We start from the raw sequence: 21,347 nt of genomic DNA, 5'->3' as shown, positions 1-21,347 counted from the left end.
CTCTGCAGAGCTGCCTCCAGAACAAGATTCATTAAGAAAAAAGCTAACCTGCAGCCAAGACCAGGACAGATCCAGGCCCTCGACCTTAGGCACTAATGTTCACATCCCATACCTCCTTTATGTGGCTTTGAGTGTTCAAGACTCCAAGAGTCCATTTCCCCCCAAGGGGTGTTTGTACCGCTGGATGGAGTCAGGGGTAAAGCCATTCATGGGGGTTGTAGGTGTGCTTCCCAAATGCCACCCTATTCCCTATATAGTGCACTACTTTTGACCAGAGCCCATTGGTTTTATTGTTGTCTTTACAAATTTGGAACAAAATCAAATGTCAGAAAGATCAGTCTATCAATGAATTGCCTTTAAAATACTTTATTTCACATTTAGAGTGCAGGTACATGTCATGTTCTCGTTAGATTTCACTGCTATAATGAAAAGTACAACTCCTGTTATAGTTGTGTCACGGATGATTATCCTAACATATACAACACAATACAATAGTTAAACGTTTCAATGGTAGCAAACCACAGACAAAGTTGTTATTTTGTTTAAAATACATCAAAATTATATCTCTCTTTCTACAAATCTAATGCAATTTGTGCTCAATTCATCAGACAACATACTGTATCAATCTGAGGCCGGTGCATGCAGAAAGCCCTTTGGGTTAGTCTGAAATGTATATTATTGAATAAATATATCATTCTAATAAATGAAACGTTAGTAGGAGTAGGCCTATATTCTCTTGCATCTTTGCCATCTCTGGCTTTGAGGCTTCATCCTGGCACACAGCATTTAGACGTATTTGCCACACTCAGGACACATGATCTCATCGCGGGCCGTCAGAAAGCCCCTTCCCACCAGGGAGATGGAGCACTTCTTGCAGTTGAAGCAGTTGTTGTGCCACTGGCGCTCTTCAAACGAGATGTACTTGCTGCCACCCAGACCTGCACAAGCAAGACGAGACAGGCACAGAGAGGGAGGGATGGAGAAAGATGTGAGCGTGGGAACACTGTCCAGCGCATTTCCTTATAAATTACTCTGGATCACTAAAGTAATAATACTCTAATAGATAGTGAGTAAGTACATTTTTCTGGAAGGAATTCAAAACCCATGAGCTGAGTGCCATGTCTCTTTAACAACAGATAAATAGATCACCTGACTAGTTAATATGTAACCTCACTGTAAGTAAGGAACCTTGAGTTGGGGTCATTACTACGGAATGATTTGAATAGGAGTGAATAGAAGTGGAGAGTATGGAGTGAAAGGATAAGGAACAAGAGTATTTCAGGCAGGCTTTTTTTGTCACATGGTAAGAAAAAAGTCCTGGTCCTAGTGACATTTTAACACAGAACACTTTGTGTGTCACTAGGGTGTACAAAACCTTTCTAATATTGAGTTGCACCCCCTTTTGCCTTCAGAACAGCCTCAATTCCTCGGGGCATGGACGCTACAAGGTGTCATAATCGTTCCACAGGGATGCTGGCCCATGTTGACTCCAATGCTTCCCACAGTTGTGTCACGTTGGCTGGATGTACTTTGTGTGGTGGACCATTCTTGATACACACAGGAAACTGTTGGGCGTGAAAACCCCAGCAGCGTTGCAGTTCATGACACACTCACACCCGTGCAACTGGCACCTACTACCATACCCCGTTTAAAGGCACTTAAATCTTTTGTCTTGCCCATTCACCCTCTGCATGGCACACATACACAATCCATGTCTCAAGGATTAAAAATCCTTCTTTAATTTGTCTTCTCCCCTTCCTGAACACTGATTGAAGTGGCTTTAACAGGTGACACCAATAAGGGATCATAGCATTTGCCTGGATTCACCAGGTCAGTCTGTCAGGGAAAGAACAGGTGTTCCTAAAGTTTTGTCCACTCAGTGTATAGTTAACTAATCATAGAGGGATAAATCCAATGTGAGTGATCATACGTACCACTGATAGGGCTGGTGCAGGTGGCACACTTCTTGGCATACAGGTTGCAGAAGCAGTTCAGGCAGTAGGCAAAGTCGTCCCGAGAGGTGAACCGCTGGCCAGACAGCTGCTGCTTACAACCGGTGCACAGGAAGCAGTCCTTATGCCACGGCTGATCGCGATAGGTCACCCCGCCTGTGGTGATTGGCTACAGGAGACAGAAACAGGAAGTGACAAGTTCAACCACCAATCAATAATTAGGTAACATCAATACCTGTGAAGGTATTTGACCATGGGAAAAAGTAGTACTGCATAATGCAGGTTCAACTGAAATTAGGTGAACTTTTATTCATCACAATCTTTGTTTTGTGTGCACAAGGAACCAGTTTTAAATGCTGACAAAGAATGTTAATAAAAGTGAATCTGGAGAGGAGCAATCCATTTTAACACAGAACTCTCCAAAAGCATACATTCTGATGCAGTACACTCCATTTAAGCCCACTACAGTGGGTTATATAGGGCTCCCGAGTGGCACAGCAGTCTAAGGCACTATGTCTCAGTGCTAGAGGCGTCACTACAGACACCCTGCTTCAAATCCAGACTGTGTCACAACCGGCTGTGATTGGGAGTCCCATAGGGCGAAAATCAAGACATTTACCTGCCTTACACACCCCATAGTTTTAGTTTATGTCTGAAAACTATAGGCTATATAGGAAAGTATTGGATTATTCAAGGTTATTAGGACGAGTCAAATTCATTTAAGTACCTTTCTTTTTCCTACAAAAGAAATTACACAAAATTTTAAAAAATTGCACAATTGGCCCAAAGTCATCCGGTTTTGGCCAGTGTAGGTCATCATTGTAAATAAGAGTTAGTTCTTAACTGACTTGCCTAGTAAAAAAAAGGTTAAATATAAATACATATATAAAACAGTATATACTACCTTCTTGCATTGGATACACTGCATGGCAAACTGCTTCTCGTAACAGGGAACGCAGTAGTTACTGTTGTCCTTATGGATGAAGTTCTTGGTGCCGATTGGCTGCTGGCAGTGCTGGCAAGTAAAGCAGGTCTCATGCCAGCTGTTGCCCTTATGCTCCATCTTCTTGGAGCCTGCGAGAGAGAGAGAGAGAGAGAGAGAGAGAGGAGAGAGAGAGAGAGAGAGAGAGAGAGAGAGAGAGAGAGAGAGAGAGAGAGAGACAGGGGAAGTCGGAAGTTTACATACACCTTAGCCAAATACATTTAAACTCAGTTTTTCACAATTCCTGACATTTAATCCTAGTAAAAAATGCCTGTCATAGGTCAGTTAGGATCACCACTTTATTTTAAGAATATGAAATGTCAGAATAATAGAAGAGAGAATGACTTATTTCAGCTTTTATTTCTTTCATCACATTCCCAGTGGGACAGAAGTTTACATACACTGAATTAGTATTTGGTAGCTTTTCCTTTAAATTGTTTAACTTGGGTCAAACGTTTCGTGTAGCCTTCCACAACCTTCCCAAAATAAGTTGGGTGAAAGTTTGGCCCATTCCTCCTGACAGAGCTGGTGTAACTGAGTCATGTTTGTAGGCCTCCTTGCTCGCACACGCTTTTTCAGTTCTGCCCACAATTTCTTTATGGGATTGAGGGCAGGGCTTTGTGATGGCCACTCCAATACCTTGACTTTGTTGTCCTTAAGCCATTTTGCCACAACTTTGGAAGTATGCTTGGGGTCATTGTCCATTCGGAAGACCCATTTGCGACCAAGCTTTATCTTCCTGACTGATGTCTTGAGATGTTGCTTCAATATATCCACATAATTTTCTTACCTCATGATGCCATCTATTTTGTGAAGTGTACCAGTCCCTCCTGCAGCAAAGCACCCCTGCAACATGATGCTGCCACGCCAGTGCTTCATGGTTGGGATGGGGTTCTTCGGCTTGCAAGCCTCCCCCTTTTTCCTCAACATAACAATGGTCATTATGGGCCAAACAGTTCTATTTTTGTTTCATCAGACCAGAGGACATTTCTCCAAAAAGTACGATCTTTGTCCCCATGTGCAGTTGCAAACCGTAGTCTGGCTTTTTTTATGCCGGTTTTGGAGCAGTGGCTTCTTCCTTGCTGAGCGGCCTTTCAGGTTATGACAATATAGGACTCGTTTTACTGTGGATATAGAAACTTTTGTACCGGTTTCCTCCAGCATCTTCACAAGGTCCTTTTCTGTTGTTCTGGGATTGATTTGCACTTTTTTCTCCAAAGTACGTTCATCTCTAGGAGACGGAACGCGTCTCCTTCCTGAGCAGTATAAAGGCTGTGTGGTCCCATGGTGTTTATACTGTGTACTATTGTTTGTACAGATGAACGTGGTACCTTCAGGCATTTGGAAATCGCTCCCAAGGATGAACCAGACTTGTGGAGGTCTGCAATTTTGTTTCTGAGGTCTTGGCTGATTTCTTTTGATTTTCCCATGATGTCAAGCAAAGAGGCACTGAGTTTGAAGGTAGGCCTTGAAATACATCCACAGGTACACCTCCAATTGACTCAAATTATGTCAATTAGCCTATCAGAAGCTTCTAAAGCCAAGACATCATTTTCTCGAATTTTCCAAGGTGTTTAAAAGGCACTGTGAACTTCGTGTATGTAACTTCTGAACCACTGGAATTGTGATACCGTGAATTATAAGTTAAATAATATGTCTGTAAACAATTGTTGGAAAAATTATTTGTGTCATGCACAAAGTAGATGTCCTAACCCACTTGCCAAAACTATAGTTTGTTAACAAGAATTTTGTGGAGTGGTTGAAAAACAAGTTTTAATGACTCCAACCAAAGTGTATGTAAACTTCTGACTTCAACTGTAGATATAATAATATAATTGAGATCAGAGAAACAGGAAAATCAGGTTACATAGGGACTGATCTTCCAGAGTGACACATTGAATAATGACACCAGTAGTGGTACGTGAGCTGGCTCCACCAAACTATGACAGACCATCCACTGTCCCGCTTGACTGCTGCAACGACATCATTCAACACAAACTCCTAACACAGGTCCTAGGAGGTAGAAACTTGGCATCCATGATTGCACCAAATAGACTTGCTCGTAGCCAAATCCCACTCAAACCTCAACTCAGTTAGATGTCTGGCAAATCTGTCAACTCTTTCCCCTTCAGTAGTTTCCTTACCAGAACCAGTAGATTGTGTACTGGCCAAATCCAACTGAGAGCCCATTCACTGACTCCCCCCTCTGTCAGGTCAGACATGTCCTTACCTGGCATGATGGTCTTCTTGCACTCGTGGCACTTGGAGGAGTACTCGTTCGAGTAGCACTCGGTGCAGAGCAGCTGGTCGTCCTTGGTGGAGAAGGGCTTGTCCACCAGGGAGCGGCTACATTTGAAGCAGTGGAAGCAGTCGTCATGCCAGTGGCGGTCCTTGTAGGACAGGTCCTGAAGAAGGAGGATGGGACAGAGAGTCAGGGTCAGGTGTATCTCCATTCACCTTGTTGCCTCCTTTTCTGGGATAATGGACATCGGCGTTTTGACTGAATCTAAGGGCCACCAGTCTGTTAAGATTACCACACACTGTGTTCTAGTACTCTGCCATATCAGTGACCTCAACTCAACTCCTATCTGCTGGAGGCGTGGTGACAATGGATGTGTGACAACATGTGCCTAATTAGCTACCAATTTAGACGAATGACTGAATAATGACTGACATGGGAGCAGGGGTGGCATTCACAGCTATAGGTTAGATAAACTGAAAGAGGCCTAGGACGGATGACTGACTAGCTGCTACAGGGGACAGGGACATTCGGCACAGATGAGCCCCCCCCACCTCCAGGCCGATCCAGGGGAGTGACAGTCATCTCATCTGTGACACTAATGACCATGTAAAGTGACAGAAATTGCTGAAAAAAACGCAAGGCAAGAATGCGAACTTGGAAGGCCACAAGTTCCAAGTTTCACGTTTTATTAGTCGTATGTACAGGATACACGTGGTGTTGACTGTCCAACGAAATGCTTACTTGCAGGTTCCTTCATGCAACAGCGACAAGAAATAATGAAAGATGGGAATACGAACATAAAGTAAATGGCAGTAGAATAAAATAAACATGATATAAGTACAAATCATGAAAGCACAATTTATAGTCCAATATTTACACGTGTATAATGGAAGGGGGGGGGATTGGGGGCAAGTGTTTAAATTGTGTAGTATTAAGCAGTCATAATGGGAGTCTGGTAGCAGCAGTTGTGATGTGTGTGTAGCTTGAACGTGTATGTGTGTGTGTATCTGTGTGGGTGCGTGTGTGTGTGTGTGTGTATCTGTGTGGGTGCGTGTGTGCGTGAGTGCATGTGTGCTAAGATGCTGAGAGTTGGTGCATAGTTGTATGTCCTGTGTCCCTCTAGGTCAATGACTGTGCCTGGGTCTGGGGTATTTGTGTTCTAATTCCAGGTTCTGTTTTAACACCTGGGTAATAGAAGTGAAGTGAATACTAGTAGGAAGGAATACAACCTATCGCAGTGTAGAGAATTTGGGTACTGGTAAACTCTACTGTACACCACCACGTTTAGTGGACCACCTACCCTGCTGCTGCAGCCAATGGACTTCTTGCACTCTTCACAGGAGTTAGAGTACAGGTTCTCGTAACACTTCACACAGTAGGGGTTCTCTTCCCTGAGCACATACTTCCTCCCAAACAGGGACTCCTTGCAGTAATGGCAGTCGTAGCGTTCCGCCATTTTGGATCAAATCTCTTCCTTTGCTCTCTTGCCTGTAAAAGAGGACATAAACATTTAGAGTCACCCAGTTTCTTCAATGGGAGACTGAGTGAAAATTTGACTTGAATTGAAGTTTTTCCCCAGAGTGAAAAATTGGTTTCAAGTGTTACACGATTCTTCCATTTTAAAAATATATTTTTAATTAAATTTTTACTTTAGTTTATTTAGTAAATATTTTCTTAACTATATTTTCTTAAAACGTCATTGTTGGTTAAGTTCTTGGAAGTAATCATTTCACGGTAAGGTCTACTACCCCTGTTCCATTCAGCGCACGGGACAAATCAAATTTGATTTGATTTGGATCAACATGTGATGTATTTTAATAGTGGATTGGTCTCAATGACCATGAGACCATAAGGTCAATGTTATGTAATGACATAATGAACTAGACTGCGACATAATAAGGCTTACTAATGTCCTAACGTAGCTAAAAAAAATGAAGTATCTCTGTGGTTCAATCAATAGACCAAATTTCAAGTCACGATGAGACCTTGGAGAAGGAAGTCCACGAGAGTAAATTGGTTACGCAATCAGCTGCTTTGGTGAGCTATCGCATCAGTTGAGGACACAGCTGTTAGCTTAAGAGCTTCACATTTAAAGTGGTAGAATGCTGTAATCAGCCAGAAATGTACATAGTTCCCACACACTGGTTCAATGAAATGACGTTGAACCAACATGGAATAGACTGTGGCAGTCTAATCTGTGGCAGTCTGTAGTCCGGGGGAATTTTTAGTAAGTCTGGTAGCGCCTTAATTGGGGAGGATGGGCTTGTGGTAATGACTGGAGCGGAATCAGTAGAATGGTGTATAATGCACCAAACACATGGTTTGATGCCACTCCATTCGCTCTGTTCCAGTCATTATTATGAGGCATCCTCCCCTCAGCGGCCTCCTGTGGTGGCCACCCAGTGGTACACAATACAACACTGCAGAGGAGCAGAGTTTGAAGGAATTGACAATGAGGTATGCAGTGATGCATTTAATTGCGTATCTCTTTCTTATAATAGGATACTTCATTCCACAAGTTGTTTCTGGCAGAGGTTTACGACAGCAGTGGATATTTCTAGGCCTCTCTCCCTCTGTGCCTCCCCTGTCTTCCTCCTCTCTCTCCGTTTTGGAATGGACCCAGATGATCCACGATCTCAGGATGACACACCTCCTCCTCCTTCTCCTCCACACACACCACAACACTCAACGTAACTCCTTCTCCTCCACACACACCACAACACTCAACGTAACACCTTCTCCTCCACACACACCACAACACTCAACGTAACTCCTTCTCCTCCACACACACCACAACACTCAACGTAACTCCTTCTCCTCCACACACACCACAACACTCAACGTAACTCCTTCTCCTCCCACACACACCACAACACTCAACGTAACTCCTTCTCCTCCACACACACCACAACACTCAACGTAACTCCTTCTCCTCCACACACACCACAACACTCAACGTAACTCCTTCTCCTCCACACACACCACAACACTCAACGTAACTCCTTCTCCTCCACACACACCACAACACTCAACGTAACTCCTTCTCCTCCACACACACCACTCAACGTAACTCCTTCTCCTCCACACACACCACAAACCTCAACGTAACTCCTTCTCCTCCACACACACCACAACACTCAACGTAACTCCTTCTCCTCCACACACACACCACAACACTCAACGTAACTCCTTCTCCTCCACACACACCACAACACTCAACGTAAGTCCTTCTCCTCCACACACACCACAACACTCAACGTAACTCCTTCTCCTCCACACACACCACAACACTCAACGTAACTCCTTCTCCTCCACACACACCACAACACTCAACGTAACTCCTTCTCCTCCACACACACCACAACACTCAACGTAACTCCTTCTCCTCCACACACACCACAACACTCAACGTAACTCCTTCTCCTCCACACACACACCACAACACTCAACGTAACTCCTTCTCCTCCACACACACCACAACACTCAACGTAACTCCTTCTCCTCCACACACACCACAACACTCAACGTAACTCCTTTCCTCCACACACACCACAACACTCAATGTAACTCCTCCTCCACACACACCACAACACTCAACGTAACTCCTTCTCCTCCACACACACCACAACACTCAACGTAACTCCTTCTCCTCCACACACACACAACACTCAACGTAACACCTTCTCCTCCACACACACCACAACACTCAACGTAACTCCTTCTCCTCCACACACACACCACAACACTCAACGTAACTCCTTCTCCTCCACACACACCACACACCTCAACGCAACTCGTTCACCTCCACAAATGGAATTGAGTGATTTTGTGATCAAGATCGAAGTGATCCCTACTGTAAATAAAGACATGCACTTCACAAATACTAAGTTCCACAGTGATATTTATGGTTGATTGGCAGGTTCATTTGATCTGTCAAGGACAACTGAAGAACTTTGAAGTCTCAGGAAATAGGCTAATTCAATGAAACCTGCATTGCAGACCTCATTCACCAGCACATTGACATACTTCCTTCCCCCTGTCGTCTAGAAAAATCAGAATAGTGTTGGGTATGAGACGCAGATAGATCTCTGTCATGACGTGTAGATACTTCCCATTTTCAGAATAAGACATGAGCCTAGTTGTGACACACTGTCACATGCAGTAGCCTATAACAATCCAAATCTAATTCCAGTTGACTTCCTGTCCCATTGCCCTACCACAACAACGACCTCCATTCATCCATTCCCAAATCAGAGTCAGGCTCAAAACCTCTGGTCAGGTGTTAGTAGTAGTTTAGACCCTTTTACTAACAGTACATGGATTCATGCATTAAGCCCAACGAGATCTCATTTCCCCTCAATCTCCTGTCTAATTCAAGATCTACAATGGATCTCTGTTATTGTAATTATACTGTTACAGACCAAACATTGGTCCCTGGACCATCATTTGTTGCTTTAGCCATAATCTCATTGCAGGGCCGTAGAGTCTTACAGGCCACACAAATTGTCACGACACTACCATGACACCATGGCTAATAAAAGATCATGATGAGTGACTCCAGGGCCCCTACCATGACACCATGGTAGGGGCCCTGTCTATTTTTGTTCTGAGAAATGAAGTTTATTCCATGTGAGAAATTTCCAAGAAACTGAAAATCTCAACGCTCAAATACCACGCTGTGTACTACTCCCTTCGCAGAACAGCGCAAACTGGCTCTAACCAGAATAGAAAGAGGAGTGGGAGGCCCCGGTGCAAAACTGAGCAAGAGGACAAGTACATTAGAGTGTCTAGTTATAGACTAGAATAGACTGACGAGTTTCAGAAGAAAGTTATTTGTTTCTGGCCATTTTGAGCCTGTAATCGAACCCACAAATACTGATGCTCCAGATACTCAACTAGTCTAAAGAAGGCCAGTTGTATTGCTTCTTTAATCAGCACAACCGTTTTCAGCTGTGCTAACATAATTGCAAGGGGGTTTTCTAATGATCAATTAGCCTTTTATTAAACACAAAGTGCCATCGGAACACAGGAGTGATGGTTGCTGATAATGGGCCTCGTACGCCTATGTAGACGTTCCATTAAAAATCAGCCGTTTCCAGCTACAATAGTCATTTACAACATTAACAATGTCTACACTGTATTTCTGATCAATTTGATGTTATTTTAATGGACAAAGAAATGTGCTTTTCTTCCAAAAACAAGGACATTTCTAAGTAACCTCAAACTTTTGAACGGTAGTGTATATTCCACGTTGGTTCCAAGTAACTTCATTGAAATTACGTGGAAACAATGTTGATTCAACCAGTGTGTGCCCAGTGTGTAGTTACTGATAGCTATTGATATCTGTATATATCAAAGCATTTGAAACTAATCTGAAACCAAATGTATCAAGCAAACATCAACCACATAATTCCAAAATAAAAGGATGAGGGTTAGCTCTAAAGCATCGCAAAGTTTCACAAATCCAAAAAGCTCATTTGCTGCCAAAGAGAACAAGCTCTAGCCTGAAGAAAGCGTCTGCAGCTCAGCCTCAGCTGTGTGAGTGGCTGCAAGTTACCAAGTGAGACGGAGAGCAGTGGAACAGACAGAAATCAATAAACGGATGTCTAGAATAACCAAAGGAAGTGTAAAAAAGAGAGTAGACCAGTAGTCAGTTACCAGAACAGTGGACCAGAGCCAGAGTAGAGAGAGAAGTGTCCGGAGAAGTGTCCTCCTACCTATGAGTGGGGCAGCCTCAGCCTGTGTGCCTCTTGCCAGAGGAGTCAGAGCAGAGAGAGAGTTGAGGGAGAAGACCAGTCCTAGTCTCTGCTTGATTGGTTTAAGAGCAGCAGTACCCGGGGACTGGGCAGTGGGGTGACTGGGGTGGGCCGGACCACTTGATCTGAGGCTATAAATACAACGTAACTACTGAGCTACACTGGAGCCAGAACTTTACATCTCCCCACAATCTGACAAACAGTGGCCTTTTATGGCATCAATGTATATTATAGAGAGAATACTGTCACACAGATACACAGGCATGCCCACACAAGCACACATGCAGTCACAAATGCAAATGATTATACCTGATCTACCATCCCTCTCCATCCCATTGACAATTATTTGAGTTATTTTTTTTAATGAAAAAAAAATGTCTGCTACATAAAACGCAATAGCTCTAAAGAGAAATATAATGTTTCCAACAGTGGACTCTCAGTAAGCTCACTTCATCCGTGGCCTCTGGAAAAAGGATTTGTGCTCCGCTCCTGTTACTCACACTCCACTCCAGGAGAGGTTTGATATCTCCAATGGACACAATGGCCCTGACAGACAGACTGGAACGGCTTAACATGGCCTCAAGAGGCCTCCTGTCGACCTGCATCTAATATTCTTGAGGAGGACATTACTGATTATTCTAGGTTCCCCGAGAAAAACAAAATCACACGCAACAGGGCTGCGCGAGTTCACCATGTCAGGGGAATCAGGTGGAGCTGAGGAGGGTTTTCAACTTTATTCCTGGAAGGCTATGGAACGGAAACAGGCTGACGTTCAACGCCAGCCCAGCACTAACCTGACTGGTTCAAATAACCAAGGTTCAGACTGACTACCATGATTAGTTTATCAGTTGAAATAAGAGTTGATCTATTCTAAACCGGTGTGTTTCATTCCTGATGGATGATCATGAGACTACATTGTTTGTTCTCTGTCATTTGTGAGCTAGAATCATCAACACCAGGCCCCTCGTGTCTCACAGCCAATCCCTCGCCATCGTTATATAAAGTTACTCCAGTTGTAGCCATTAAGGCTGGGTAGGGAAGTGGATGGGATACTGTCTGATGGGAGAAGTAGAGTAGGGGGTGTGATACTGTCTGATGGGAGGGGTAGAGTAGAGGGTGTGATACTGTCTGATGGGAGAGGTAGAGTAGAGGGTGTGATACTGTCTGATGGGAGAGGTAGAGTAGAGGGTGTGATACTGTCTGATGGGAGGGGTAGAGTAGAGGGTGTGATACTGTCTGATGGGAGGGGTAGAGTAGAGGGTGTGATACTGTCTGATGGGAGAGGTAGAGTAGAGGGTGTGATACTGTCTGATGGGAGAGGTAGAGTAGAGGGTGTGATACTGTCTGATGGGAGGGGTAGAGTAGAGGGTGTGATACTGTATGATGGGAGGGGTAGAGTAGGGGTGTGATACTGTCTGATGGGAGGGGAGAATAGAGGGTGTGATACAGTATGATAGGAGGGGTAGAGTAGAGGGTGTGAGACTATGATAGGAGGGGTAGAGTAGAGGGTGTGATACTGTCTGATGGGAGGGGTAGAGTAGGGGTGTGATACTGTATGATGGGAGGGATAGAGTAGGGGGTGTGAGACTATGATGGGAGGGATAGAGTAGAGGGTGTGATACTGTCTGATGGGAGAGGTAGAGTAGAGGGTGTGATACTGTCTGATGGGAGGGGTAGAGTAGAGGGTGTGATACTGTCTGATGGGAGAGGTAGAGTAGAGGGTGTGATACTGTCTGATAGGAGGGGTAGAGTAGAGGGTGTGATACTGTCTGATGGGAGGGGTAGAGTAGGGGTGTGAGACTGTATGATGGGAGGGGTAGAGTAGGGGGTGTGAGACTATGAGGGGAGGGGTAGAGTAGAGGGTGTGAGACTGTATGATGGGAGGGGTAGAGTAGGGGTGTGAGACTGTATGATGGGAGGGGTAGAGTAGGCGGTGTGAGACTGTAATGATGGGAGGGGTAGAGTAGGGGGTGTGAGACTGTATGATGGGAGGGGTAGAGTAGGGGGTGTGAGACTGTATGATGGGAGGGGTAGAGTAGGGGGTGTGAGACTGTAATGATGGGAGGGGTAGAGTAGGGGGTGTGAGACTGTAATGATAGGAGGGGTAGAGTAGGTGGTGTGAGACTGTAATGATGGGAGGGGTAGAGTAGGGGGTGTGAGACTGTATGATGGGAGGGGTAGAGTAGGGGGTGTGAGACTGTATGATGGGAGGGGTAGAGTAGGGGGTGTGAGACTGTAATGATGGGAGGGGTAGAGTAGGGGATGTGAGACTGTATGATGGGAGGGGTAGAGTAGGGGGTGTGAGACTGTATGATGGGAGGGGTAGAGTAGGCGGTGTGAGACTGTAATGATGGGAGGGGTAGAGTAGGGGGTGTGAGACTGTATGATGGGAGGGGTAGAGTAGGGGTGTGAGACTGTAATGATGGGAGGGGTAGAGTAGGGGATGTGAGACTGTATGATGGGAGGGGTAGAGTAGGGGGTGTGAGACTGTAATGATGGGAGGGGTAGAGTAGGGGATGTGAGACTGTATGATGGGAGGGGTAGAGTAGGGGGTGTGAGACTGTATGATGGGAGGGGTAGAGTATGGGGGGTGTGAGACTGTATGATGGGAGGGGTAGAGTAGGGGGTGTGAGACTGTAATGATGGGGGGGGTAGAGTAGGCGGTGTGAGACTGTAATGATGGGAGGGGTAGAGTAGGGGTGTGAGACTGTATGATGGGAGGGGTAGAGTAGGGGGTGTGAGACTGTATGATGGGAGGGGGAGTAGAGTAGGGGGGTGAGACTGTATGATGGGAGGGGTAGAGTAGGCGGTGTGAGACTGTATGATGGGAGGGGTAGAGTAGGGGGTGTGAGACTGTAATGATGGGAGGGGTAGAGTAGGGGGTGTGAGACTGAGACTGTATGATGGGAGGGGTAGAGTAGAGGGTGTGATACTGTCTGATGGGAGGGGTAGAGTAGAGGGTGTGATACTGTCTGATGGGAGAGGTAGAGTAGAGGGTGTGATACTGTACTGATGATGGGAGGGGTAGAGTAGAGGGTGTGATACTGTATGATGGGAGGGGTAGAGTAGGGGGTGTGATACTGTATGATGGGAGGGGGAGAATAGAGGGTGTGAGACTGTATGATAGGAGGGGTAGAGTAGAGGGTGTGAGACTATGATGGGAGGGGTAGAGTAGGGGTGAGACTGTATGTGTGATACTGTCTGATGGGAGGGGTAGAGTAGGGGTGTGATACTGTATGATGGGAGGGATAGAGTAGGGGGTGTGAGACTATGATGGGAGGGATAGAGTAGAGGGTGTGATACTGTCTGATGGGAGGGGTAGAGTAGGGGTGTGAGACTGTATGATGGGAGGGGTAGAGTAGGGGGTGTGAGACTGTAATGATGGGAGGGGTAGAGTAGGGATGTGAGACTGTATGATGGGAGGGGTAGAGTAGGGGGTGTGAGACTGTATGATGGGAGGGGTAGAGTAGGGGTGTGAGACTGTATGATGGGAGGGGTAGAGTAGGGGTGTGAGACTGTAATGATGGGAGGGGTAGAGTAGGCGGTGTGAGACTGTAATGATGGGAGGGGTAGAGTAGGCGGTGTGAGACTGTATGATGGGAGGGGTAGAGTAGGGGGTGTGAGACTGTAATGATGGGAGGGGTAGAGTAGGGGGTGTGAGACTCTATGATGGGAGGGGTAGAGTAGGGGTGTGAGACTGTAATGATGGGAGGGGTAGAGTAGGGGATGTGAGACTGTATGATGGGAGGGGTAGAGTAGGGGTGTGAGACTGTAATGATGGGAGGGGTAGAGTAGGGGATGTGAGACTGTATGATGGGAGGGGTAGAGTAGGGGTGTGAGACTGTATGATGGGAGGGGTAGAGTAGGGGGTGTGAGACTGTATGATGGGAGGGGTAGAGTAGGGGTGTGAGACTGTAATGATGGGAGGGGTAGTGTAGGCGGTGTGAGACTGTAATGATGGGAGGGGTAGAGTAGGGGTGTGAGACTGTATGATGGGAGGGGTAGAGTAGGGGGTGTGAGACTGTATGATGGGAGGGGTAGAGTAGGGGGTGAGACTGTATGATGGGAGGGGTAGAGGGTGTGAGACTGTATGATGGGAGGGGTAGAGTAGGGGGTGTGAGACTGTAATGATGGGAGGGGTAGAGTAGGGGGGTGTGAGACTGTATGATGGGAGGGGGGTAGAGTAGAGGGTGTGATACTGTCTGATGGGAGGGGTAGAGTAGAGGGTGTGATACTGTCTGATGGGGAGGTAGAGTGATGGGAGGGTGTGATACTGTATGATGGGAGGGGTAGAGTAGGGGGGGTGTGATACTGTATGATGGGAGGGGTAGAGTAGGGGGTGTGATACTGTCTGATGGGAGGGGGAGAATAGAGGGTGTGATACTGTATGATAGGAGGGGTAGAGTAGAGGGTGTGAGACTATGATAGGAGGGGTAGAGTAGAGGGTGTGATACTGTCTGATGGGAGGGGTAGAGTAGGGGTGTGATACTGTATGATGGGAGGGATAGAGTAGGGGGTGTGAGACTATGATGGGGGAGGGGGTGTAGAGGGTGTGATAGGGGTAGAGTAGAGGGTGTGATACTGTCTGATGGGAGGGGTAGAGTAGTAGGGTGTGATACTGTCTGATGGGAGAGGTAGAGTAGAGGGTGTGATACTATCTGATAGGAGGGGTAGAGTAGAGGGTGTGATACTGTCTGATGGGAGGGGTAGAGTAGGGGGTGTGAGACTGTATGATGGGAGGGGTAGAGTAGGGGGTGTGAGACTGTATGATGGGAGGGGTAGAGTAGGGGTGTGAGACTATGAGGGGGGGGTAGAGTAGAGAGGGTGTGAGACTGTATGATGGGAGGGGTAGAGTAGGGGGTGTGAGACTGTGAGATGATGGGATGGGGGGTAGAGTAGGCGGTGTGAGACTGTAATGATGGGAGGGGATGGGAGGGGTAGAGTAGGGGGTGTGAGACTGTATGATGGGAGGGGTAGAGTAGGGGGTGTGAGACTGTATGATGGGAGGGGTAGAGTAGGGGGGGGTGTGAGACTGTAATGATGGGAGGGGTAGAGTAGGGGGTGTGAGACTGTAATGATGGGAGGGGTATAGTAGGTGGTGTGAGACTGTAATGATGGGAGGGGTAGAGTAGGGGGTGTGAGACCCTATGATGGGAGGGGTAGAGTAGGGGGTGTGAGACTGTATGATGGGAGGGGTAGAGTAGGGGGTGTGAGACTGTAATGATGGGAGGGGTAGAGTAGGGGATGTGAGACTGTATGATGGGAGGGGTAGAGTAGGGGGTGTGAGACTGTATGATGGGAGGGGTAGAGTAGGGGTGTGAGACTGTATGATGGGAGGGGTAGAGTAGGGGTGTGAGACTGTAATGATGGGAGGGGTAGAGTAGGCGGTGTGAGACTGTAATGATGGGAGGGGTAGAGTAGGCGGTGTGAGACTGTATGATGGGAGGGGTAGAGTAGGCGGTGTGAGACTGTAATGATGGGAGGGGTAGAGAGGGGGTGTGAGACTGTATGATGGGAGGGGTAGAGTAGGGGTGTGAGACTGTATGATGGGAGGGGTAGAGTAGGGGGTGTGAGACTGTATGATGGGAGGGGTAGAGTAGGCGGTGTGAGACTGTATGATGGGAGGGGTAGAGTAGGCGGTGTGAGACTGTAATGATGGGAGGGGTAGAGTAGGGGGTGTGAGACTGTATGATGGGAGGGGTAGAGTAGGGGGTGTGAGACTGTATGATGGGAGGGATAGAGTAGAGGGTGTGATACTGTCTGATGGGAGAGAGGTAGAGTAGAGGGTGTGATACTGTCTGATGGGAGGGGTAGAGTAGAGGGTGTGATACTGTCTGATGGGAGAGGTAGAGTAGAGGGTGTGATACTGTCTGATGGGAGAGGTAGAGTAGAGGGTGTGATACTGTATGATGGGAGGGGTAGAGTAGAGGGTGTGATACTGTATGATGGGAGGGGTAGAGTAGGGGTGTGATACTGTCTGATGGGAGAGGTAGAGTAGAGGGTGTGATACTGTCTGATGGGAGAGGTAGAGTAGAGGGTGTGATACTGTATGATGGGAGGGGTAGAGTAGAGGGTGTGATACTGTATGATGGGAGGGGTAGAGTAGGGCGTGTGATACTGTCTGATGGGAGGGGTAGAGTAGGGGGTGTGAGACTGTATGATGGGAGGGGTAGAGTAGGGGGTGTGAGACTGTAATGATGGGAGGGGTAGAGTAGGGGATCGAGGTAATACTTTTCCAGAGGATGAGAGAACGCAGTCTGGCGTCTTTCTCTTCCCCTCTCCCCTTCCCTCGCTCCCTCCCTCTCCTGGTTGGAACAGAGATCCTAAGCATATGTCCTCTGTGGGTTTTGGCTGCCTCTCACATGGCATTTCACAGAGTTCTGGAGGGGGGGGGGGGACCTTGCACCCATCGTCAATTAACACACAATTTTCACGCCTCACAGTAATCCATTTATTGTGACATTGCTCATACCATACTGAACAAGCCTTTTGTGGTTTGTGTTTGCCTATGCAATGTTTATGTCGGGGGATTTACAACATGATGATGGGTTAATGATCATACACAGATCGGTTTAACTCCAATACAAACATATGATTACAGAAAATGTGTCAACTGACACTGAATGCTTCTGGAGACCCTAATCCAAATTGAAGGGATATTCAATCCAACAATAATCACATTTTACGATCCTATTCTTTATTAGTCACACGGAACCCATTGAGAGCTGTTACATGAACAGACCTGATGTAAAAATGATGTGTCTTATTATCAAATGAAGGTCGTTGGCCCACATTCTAAAATTCCACTCTGCCTTGTGACATTCACTCCAACAAAAGTGTATGGCAAAAAGGTCCTGGGTGCAGTGAAATATTTCTCTTCATTTGTTAACATCATCTAGCACTCATGGTCCTGGGGACAACCCAAACCATGAGTGTGGTTCCAAACATAGCCTGAACTTAATGTGATAAGGGGAATGTTAATGTCCTGACACAGATAAGCTGTGAGAGAGATAGTGTGTGTAGACTTGTATGACTCGAGACAGTTCCTTGGTCTTGGAAACATCTATTGAAGAAATTAAAGAGTGACACTCTCTTCGCAGTGACGTGCTGTCTTGTCAACACCTACAGCATAAACAGATTTGGGACCAGATGAAGTGCTCCTAGATGACCTCTCAGTGTAGTATGTACTTTGCATTTTGGCAGCGCTCATATACAGGTAACTGCCAAAAAAATGGAAACACTTGAGTAAATGAGGGATACAAAGAATATTGAAAGCGGGTGCTTCCACACAGGCTTTAAGTTTGCCGACGACACAACGGTGGTAGGCCTGATCACCAACAATGATGAGACAGCCTATAGGGAGGAGGCCAGAGACCTGGCAGTGTGGTGCCAGGATAACAACCTTTCCCTCAATGGAACAAGACAAAGGAGATGATTGTGGACTACAGGAAAAGGAGGGCCGAGCACGCCCCCATTCACATCGACAGGTCTGTAGTGGAGCAGGTAGAGAGCTTCAAGTTCCTTGGTTTCCACATCACCGACAAACTATGGTCTAAACACACCAAGACAGTTGTGAAGAGGGCACGACAACATCTATTCCCCCTCCGGAGACTGAAAAGATTTGGCATGGGTCCTCAGATCCTCAATTTTCTTTTACAGCTGCACCACCATATTTGCATTTTATTGTTTTACTATCTTTATACTTTAGTTTTATTGCGTGAATATTTTCTTCACTTTTATTTTCCTTAAAATGGCATTGTTGGTTAAGGACAAATACTGTAACGTGATTTGATTTGATTCAGATTTTTGGTGCCGCATAGAACCCCTTTCAATGATTCTTTATAGAATCTTTATGGAGAATGTTTCTATAAAAAACTTTCCTCATCTCAAAGGTTCTACAAATAACCTTTTAAAGAGCCATACATTATCATTTTTTTCTGGTTAGCCATATTATACTGTTACATTTCCAGGTGTTAATTGTCTAGTTTAATCAGCTGTGCTGCCAGGCGTTCCTAAGGAGAGAATTGAGAAACCTTGATTTAGACAACCGTTCTCAATTGATGCAAGACACTCTGACACACAGTTGCACAAAAAGATCTGTGAGCAAACCACGTCCCAAAATATTCTAAGGAGCCAAATGGTTACTTTAGTCATTATGATTCCACATAGAACCATCACCTTTCCCAAAGAACCCTTGAGGAATCCTCTTTTCTAAATGTATATTCTTGAACTAAAGCACCTTTTGATGGTGAATCTCCATTAACCTTGTTTCAAAGTCAAGGACTAGGCCTAGTCTATCTGTGTCCGTGAATCTGGCCCTGGGCGTCTTGTTAAACCAGTTGGTCTGACCATCACCTCTTTATAGTCAAAGTGAGGAATAGCTTTCTCTCAGAAGACTCAAGCCCGACTAGTGCTGGCTAGCCAAGCAATGTTAAACTAATAAGCTCTCACAAAGCTATAAGGAAAAGTGAGTTTGGTAAGTGTTAGCTGGATCAGGGCAGGTGGACTTGAAGCTCCGCAACAGTTGTCTTTTGTGTTGGTGACTGGAGTGCATGCCAGCCTGTGTTCTGACGCACTCGCTCAAGAGGCCAGCCAGCACAGAGCTATGCCAGGACGCCAGGACAGAGTCCCTGCAGGGAATGGGCTGTCGACTTGAGGGGCCTGGGCCCCTGCTACAGTAACTCCCCTGATCCCATTGCCAATTAAAACTCATCTCACCAGACCAGGGGTAGCCATATCAAAGGACTGACTCACCAGATATTTACATAACCCACTGCCTAAGTGCCCTGTTCCTCTGATGATGAACATACACGAAGTATACCAAACATTTGGAACACCTCCCTAATATGGAGTTGTAACCCCCCCGCCTGGCACCTACTACCATACCCGTTCAATGGCACTTACATGTTCTGTCTTGCCCATTCCCCTTCTGAATGCACACATACACAATCCACGTCTCAAGTATCTCAAGGATTAAATAGCCCTCTCTAACCTGTCTCCTCCCCTTCCTCTACACTGACTGAAGTGGATTTAATAAGTGACATCAATAAGGGATCATAGCTTTCACCTGGATTCACCTGGTCAGTCTGTGTCATGGAAATAGGTGTTCTTAATGTTTCATATACTCACTGTATGTCAAGAATTCTAAGAACCGTTAGACCCGGTCCAAAAAACGGACCAGCCCTACAACTTTCCTAAGGGACTAGGGACAAGGGACTGTTTTTGTACAGGACCTCAGTTCAGATAAGGCAAAGTATTGCCACTTATAATTAATTTAAGTCAATCAAAAACAAAACTGTCAACATTGTAAGTAAACTGAGGCTAATTTGTAGTGGTTAATGTTAAGGAAGAGTTAATAAATGCCATTAATGTCACCCCGTTGTCCAATGGCTTTTCATTAGAGAGAAATAGAAGAATAAGGTCAATTGGTGCTTGTCATTGACCACATTTTTCCATTAGTACTCTATATAAAAATGTCGGACTTGGCGTGCAAAGGCTCATAGTAACTTGACTTGTGGTGAGACACATTCTCTGCCATCCAAACAGGGTCAGCATTGTTTTTTTTTTTACCTTGACTGTACAACATATGGACTGTGCGCAGATGTTGTACAGTCATCATCCCTATAAAGACATGTCTTTGCCTGGACGCCAGAGGATGGTCTCCTGATCAGGGACAGGGGCCAGGAATGCAAGGATCTGTCAATAAGCACTCTTTAAAGAGACAAGAGACAGAATGGAGTCATCAACAGCCATAAATCAACTAAAATCACATGAGCAAATTCTAGAATATTCTTGAATTCTTCAAAATGCTGCTTTTATAGGAGTTCATGTGGACTGAGTGGACTCCATTCAGTGAAACCTGTTAACCCATGTATTTCACTCGGCCTGGTTGTGTAACGGTCATCGTCGTCTGATGAGGAAAAATCGGACCAAGGCGCAGCGTGGTAAGTGTTCATGACTTTTATTAAACTGAACACTGAAACAAAAAATAACAAAGTGCAAAACCAAACCGACACAGTTCTGTCAGGTGCAGAACACTAAACAGAAAACAACTACCCACAAAACATAGGTGGGAAAAAGCTACCTAAGTATGGTTCCCAATCAGAGACAACGATAGTCAGCTGTCCCTGATTGAGTACCATACCCGGCCAAAACATAGAAAAAAGAACATAGAATGCCCACCCCAAATCACACCCTGACCAAACCAAAATAGAGACATAAAAAAGCTCTCTCAGGTCAGGGCGTGACAGGTTATGTCTTGATAATGAAGATAATATCATAATACATCATAAAAATCGCATATATCAACATTATATTATTATCTATTATATTCTAATAATAATATAATAATAATATATGCAATTTAGCAGTTTTATCCAAATCGTCTTGCAGTGGATACATTATATATATGGGTG

At 45.7% G+C, this 21,347-nt stretch overlaps 1 protein-coding gene across 2 annotated transcripts; it reads right to left on the bottom strand.

Moving 5' to 3' along the window:
* Positions 1–346: 346 nt before the first annotated feature.
* Positions 347–11,002, bottom strand: LOC112266497 (four and a half LIM domains protein 2-like). Of its 2 annotated transcripts, none has more exons than XM_024443998.1 (6): positions 10,894–11,002; positions 6,477–6,664; positions 5,165–5,339; positions 2,857–3,026; positions 1,935–2,121; positions 347–938 (listed from the first exon to the last, which is right to left on the bottom strand). In XM_024443998.1, the coding sequence occupies exons 2-6, from the start codon at positions 6,630–6,632 to the stop codon at positions 787–789; spliced, it is 840 nt and encodes a 279-aa protein (XP_024299766.1). In that variant the 5' UTR covers positions 6,633–6,664; positions 10,894–11,002; the 3' UTR covers positions 347–786. The 2 variants fall into 2 exon arrangements, with proteins under 2 accessions (XP_024299766.1, XP_024299767.1); XM_024443999.1 differs by having other exon boundaries at positions 10,835–10,937.
* Positions 11,003–21,347: the final 10,345 nt, after the last annotated feature.

This window comes from Oncorhynchus tshawytscha, linkage group LG14 (genome assembly GCF_018296145.1).
Source record: "Oncorhynchus tshawytscha isolate Ot180627B linkage group LG14, Otsh_v2.0, whole genome shotgun sequence".
Classification (NCBI taxonomy): Eukaryota; Metazoa; Chordata; class Actinopteri; order Salmoniformes; family Salmonidae; genus Oncorhynchus; species Oncorhynchus tshawytscha.
Note: the sequence above shows the minus strand (reverse complement) of the source record. Positions and strands in the feature narration are given on the sequence as shown.

Excerpts from the sequence above, each read along its gene's own strand:
- LOC112266497 (XM_024443998.1), bottom strand. The coding sequence starts at position 6,632 with ATGGCGGAACGCTACGACTGCCATTACTGCAAGGAGTCCCTGTTTGGG. Across the intron at positions 3,027-5,164 it reads CAAGAAGACCATCATGCCAG|GCTCCAAGAAGATGGAGCAT; the intron begins GTAAGGACATGT and ends TCTCTCTCGCAG. Across the intron at positions 939-1,934 it reads CTGCACCAGCCCTATCAGTG|GTCTGGGTGGCAGCAAGTAC; the intron begins GTACGTATGATC and ends TTGCTTGTGCAG.